Here is a 5415-nt window from a genome sequence, read left to right as displayed (position 1 = left end):
TGGCTCTGGGCTGCTGGCTGGCGGGATGACAGCCTGTCCCTCGCCTTGCGGACGGGATGAGGATTTGGGACGCTGTGTCTGAACGCATTCAGTGAATGCTCGTGACGAAGCGGGTTGCCTTTGTTTCCTACAACTCGATGATCTCAGTAGACTATCAGTATGTTATCGCGTGCCGTTGCTCTTCCCCTCCTTTAAAGGCAGCTAAAACATCCCAGAATTACCTTGTGGCTGGCAAATGGGCCACAGACCAGATTCTCCATCCAGCTCTAGCAGAGAGAAGTCTTCAACGCATTTTGTAGCTCCTCTGTTCCCCACAGCCAGAGTGGAAAGACCCGACCAAGAGCTGGAAGCGTTTTTTAGGGTTAATCCCAAACGATGAGGACCCCTGGTCCATCTGAGGGATGTTGAGTCTGCTCTTCACCAAACACCTTTCAGAGGCAGAAGAGGAAGGAAACACCTCAGCATGTGAAGGCCTTCCCCAAAGCTTTCCAGTGTCACTTCTCGCTCCTCTGTACATCACGGCAGGGCAGAAGGGACAAAGCACCACTATCGTGCTCCAAAAAGTCACCCTCCATTTCTACCAGCCACCAAACACTTACTATTTGCTCCTTCTCTTCTGCTTGGCCTTCAGGCTACCAGAATGCCTGGAACTGGGACATTCTCCATCACTGACCAACAGATGTTGGATCTTGGATTCAGCGATGTCACTGCTGAGGGATGGGTTTCTCGGTTGCCTGAGACTTTGGCAGATGCTTGTGGGCTCATCTCTGCTCAAGCCATTCTTGGTAAGAGGAGAGATGAAAACCTTTGCTTCCCCTTGAGGCACCTTTGGGGTGTACGCTCATTTTTGCATCACCAAGAGAGGAAGAGAAGTCCTTCAGAAGGTCCGGAGGGCATCACAAGAGGAAACCACCCCCCACGTAGCTGGGTGTATAAAGCTACAGTCTCTCTTCATTTTGTCAACTGGATTCAAACCATTCATATTTGTTCAGTGATGTGGTGACTGTTGTCTAATAGACATGTCCTGGAGCTGCTGCTGCTGAGCCAATTGAGACAGAAATTGATGCTCCATAGTTCTGCTGCACTAGACCCCGCAAAGGCAAACACCGGAGCTCACGCTGGCTCCTACAGCCGCGTTGTGGTGAGAACTGTTTTGGCAGCAGCCAGCCAGCCTTGAAAGAGAGAAGGGATGGACCGTTTGTACAAAAACCCGCGGACGTGCAGATTTTCCATGATTTCTGGTCAACGCTGCCATCCCTCCAGCTGTGTTGCCAACAACAAGCTGTGTTGTGGGGTGAGCTGATCTCAGCATCGGCCCGGTGGTCCCCTGCAGAGGTGTTGAGCCAGCGGGAAGGGTGGAGGCGTGCAGGTAGTTTGCTTCTTGACGGCGCCTGTTTGAGCACAGCCTACCCAGCGTGGCCTGGCTAAGCTTCTTCGAACCCTGGGTGCGTTGAGCACGGACGGTTTCAGAGTGGCCCAGCACCGTCCACCCATGGGTGTCTGCTTGGCTCCTGGCTTGCAGAGTATTTTCAGAATTCGGCTGCCATGGCCGCGCAGCTCCTCGCAGCAGAGGATGCCCTGACCCAGACCCCAGCACACCCCCCCCACTGTGGTGGACGCGTGGGAAGGGGACGGGAGATGGATGGCTGCGGCCGTAGCGTGGTCTTTAATTGCGGAAGAGCCCGCCTATGCAGCTATCGATTCTGGGAAGCTCTTTAGAGGTGTTCACTGGCACATCACACTATTTCTGGAGCTTCTTTTAAAAAACACGAGTTGTGCTGCATTTTGGCCATATAATCCCTGTGCCTGGAGTCACACAAAACCCACCAACAAAATTTGGTGTCACCTGCCAGGCTGCTGAGAGGCGTGGCAGAAACAGCCCTTCCTTCCCCCCAGTGATGATGTCACAAGTGATGTCAGCATGAAGTACAGGGACCAAGTGGAAATGATCGTGAAATCTTGGTCCCTGTGGAAGTGGAGGAGGTGCCACGCTCCTGGGGCTCCAGCTAGGACTACAGGTCCCTGGCAGGAGCCCTCAGTGGCGGCTGTACTTGGGGAAACCGCACTCGCTGCTTGCGGCCCCGCTTTACGCGTGCCTTTGTAGAGAAGACAACGTGGCCTCCATGGTTGGGTGTCTGTGACCCATCAGCAGGGCTGGGGATCCCACCCTGGAGCCCAAGGCTTGGTGACGTTGGGTTACACCTTCCCTCCAGGCACCTCCCTGCAGCCCACGGGTAATGCCTGACGTTTGCGCCGAGTTTCGGGTCATGGGTACGCGTTGCACAACGTGCGTGCGGGGACCAGGGGAGGGAAGAGGCACGAAGGGTCCGCAGACAGGCCAGACAGCCCCAGGCTAGGGGCTTCATCTCGGGCTCGGCTCTCCCTTCCCAAGGCAGGGTCTGCCCTTCCGCTCCCACGCACGGACACGAAGACGCTCACCACCGGACAGGTCTCAGCCCCTGCCCCACCCCTCCCCATAGCTGCCTCAGACAGACTCCAGCCCAGTGAGGCCCCAGAGCTCTCGGGGCGGGGCGGGGAGAGGTCCCAGGAAGGTGTTGGCCCCACAGGACCAAGGGGGAAAAGGGCAGCCTGCCCCCAGCTTTGCTCTGTCTGGGAAAGCTGTCCTCGCCCCCAGCCCCTCCCCGCCTCTGCCGGGAGAGCAGCTGGGCAAGGGGCAGGGGGATGGGGCTGTCTCCAAAGCCAGCTCAGCACCCTGCCGGGCTTGACCCGCTGAGTTCCGGGTGACAGAAGTGACCCAGGACACCCCGTTCCAACTTCACCACAGGCTTGGGAGGAATGAAAAAATCCGCTCTATTAAACCTGCCGGAAGAAGGGTACAATGGGTGGTCTGGGGCACGCAGAGCGCAAGGGGTGGTCGGGGGCATCCAAAGCTCTCGTGGAGCAAAGGCTACTTCTTCTTGCTGCTTTTCTTCTTGCTTTCAATCAGGTGCAGCCCTTGCTTCTTGATGTCTTCCCGGGTGGGGACAAGGCCACGGTCTTTGTCAGCAAAATCAAAGGGGTCTGGAGGAGAGAGTGGAGGGGGCTTGGGGAGGGTCTGCGGGGCCACCTCCACTGTGCCCGTGTCCCTGGGGAGAGCTGGCACATTTTGGAGGGCTGGTGGCACCCTGGAGAGCCCTCGTGCCGAGCCCTTGGGTACAGGCACTGCCGACTGGCTCTTCCACTCCAGCATCCCAGGGGGACCTGCAGGATCTGGTGATGCCACCACTGTGGCCCATCTCTAACACTGCTGGGGCTTCCCATAAAGGTCTGGAGCTACAGGGTGGTGGGTACAGCTCTCACTTTGCTAAAAAAGGTGGTAAGCTGCCAAAAGCTCATTGTATCCTCCGAGAGCATCCAATAGGAAGAGGCTACAGGCAGAGCCAAGCACTGGTTAATCTTCACAACCAGGTGTTTTTGAAGATGAGGATCTCTCTCCTTGCCCCACAGCACCTCTCCTTGTTCCTGCTGTGGTTCAGTGCTCACCACCCCACTGGCTGCCTTCGTTCTCCCACATCCCCACTTAAAACCGCCACCCATGCTCAAAGCCTTGGAGACCACCAAGGTCAGCCCCAAGGCCTGGAGGCGACTCATGGGTTGGGGTCTGCTGGGACAGTGGGAGACAGGCAAGGACACCCAGCAATTCCAGTGGGCAGGGGCTGGTACCGTCACTGTGGGATGTGTCCCCGCTGTGCTCTCCTACCTTGGACCCTACTGTCTATGTCCTCCAAGGAAATCTTCAGGTTCTGTGGATCGTTCGCAGTTGTTTTCTCCAGAAAGTTTCTCACCTTCACAAAAGTCTGTGAAAGATGCTCTGGGTTAATAGTTGAAGGGGAGGCGGGTGTTACAACCCAAGGGGTGACCCAACTCAATGTCCCCCTGGGGGGTGACATCCCGTAGTGCCCAGTGCCAGCTGGGGCTGAGCTGCTCTATGGCTTTTCCCTGGGGCCAATTCCATCCTCCCAGCTGTGAGGATGGCTTGGGATGGGCGATTCAGGGGAGCCCCGTGTGGGTCCCCAAAGACCACAGCAGGGGTGGAGCCCCCGCGCACCTCATTATCCTCATCGGGGCTGTGCCTGTCGGGGGGCAGGTCGGCCACCCGCTGCACCAGGTACTGCAGCTTCTGCTTACAGTACTGGAGCTTCTCCTCCACCCCTCCGCCCTTGACAGAATCGTCCTGGAGTCAGAAAGAGAAGAATGACCTTGGTGGAGAACATGAGCCCCTTGGGGTGATGGTGGCTGCACTTGTGTCACCGTGCTGTGCTGTTGCACCACCAAGCGCCGGCCGGGGCCGTGCTCACCCCAGCACCACAGGGGTACCTGGCCGGGCACAGTGATGCCATACAGACGGACAAAGAGGTTGTCGATGCCGTTTTCAAACTCCAGCAGGAGCTCCTGGTTCTTCAGCATCTGGGCGCGCATCTGCTCCAGCCGAGCCTCTTCCCACTGCAGCTTCATCCTCAGCTCCTCCTCCAGCATCCTGGAGCCAACAACATTCACATCCAATGCAACTGCACAGGGGTGCAGAGACACCCCAAACCTGTTGCAAAAGCTGCTCAGGTTGCCACCCCCCCAGCTGCAGAGCAGAGGTGCTGCCTGCAACCCAGCTCCATGCTGCTGGTACCACTTCCCACGCCAGGCAAGGAGCAAGGGTCCTCCTGCTGCCACAGCAGGAGCTTTGGGTGCTCTGCCAGGACCAGAGCTGGGGAAGCACCCTGCTCAAAAAACCTCCTGGTGCAGGAGCGGTGGGCAGCTGCAGGGGGACAGAGGAAGGGGTGCCCTGTTGGAACACACATGATGCACATGTCCCCCCCCCCAAGGGTGGTGGCCCGGTGGCATGACTATCCCGAGGCCAGCAGCACCTGGTTGTGTTGGGGGGCTGGTGAAACTTCAGCTTAGCCTTCTTCAGCTCCAGCTCCTGCAGCATGTCCTTCAGCGCCTGCTTCTTCTCCTTGCACTCCTTGACGTACTGCTCCAGGTCCATTGAGGACTTCTGCTGTGCCAGGAGCCTGCTGGGGATGTCCTGGCCAGGGAAGAGCACGAGGGCTCAGCCCATGGCGCTCCTGCAGGGCACAGGACTGGGGCCATGGCCTGGGGGAGGTTTCTGCACTGTGGACGGCTGCAAGCTCATGTCATGGAGAAAAGCAGCCCCCCCCCTGCCTGTGCAAGAGGGGCTTTGGGGGGTTCCAGAGCGCAGACAACCCCACCCCACCATGGGCTCCATTTCTTCCTGAAGCAAGCCGAGCAGAGATGTCTCAGCTCCCCAGGGCTCAAGCAGCCCCAGGTTTCACCGGAGATGGGCTTTCATGTTACCCAGATGCGGGAGCACTGCACCGCAGCCTTGGCCTTCTCCATCTTCTCAGTCACCTGCGCCTCATACTCCATCTGGGACTTGGTGGCCTCCAGTTTGGCACCTGG

General features: G+C 58.1%; 1 protein-coding gene across 1 annotated transcript; it reads right to left on the bottom strand.

Annotated features, from left to right (window-relative positions):
* Positions 1-2908: 2908 nt before the first annotated feature.
* CCDC183 (coiled-coil domain containing 183) lies at positions 2909-5412 on the bottom strand (the record flags this gene model as incomplete). The annotated part of the gene is made up of 6 exons (XM_010290992.1): positions 2909-3021; positions 3701-3797; positions 4049-4174; positions 4318-4480; positions 4857-5020; positions 5311-5412. Coding segments are annotated over 6 exons (765 nt in total), but the record flags the coding sequence as incomplete, so codon positions are not given.
* Positions 5413-5415: the final 3 nt, after the last annotated feature.

This window comes from Phaethon lepturus, unplaced genomic scaffold (assembly GCF_000687285.1).
Source record: "Phaethon lepturus isolate BGI_N335 unplaced genomic scaffold, ASM68728v1 scaffold32757, whole genome shotgun sequence".
Taxonomy (NCBI): domain Eukaryota; kingdom Metazoa; phylum Chordata; class Aves; order Phaethontiformes; family Phaethontidae; genus Phaethon; species Phaethon lepturus.
This window is presented reverse-complemented; position numbering and strand designations above follow the sequence as displayed.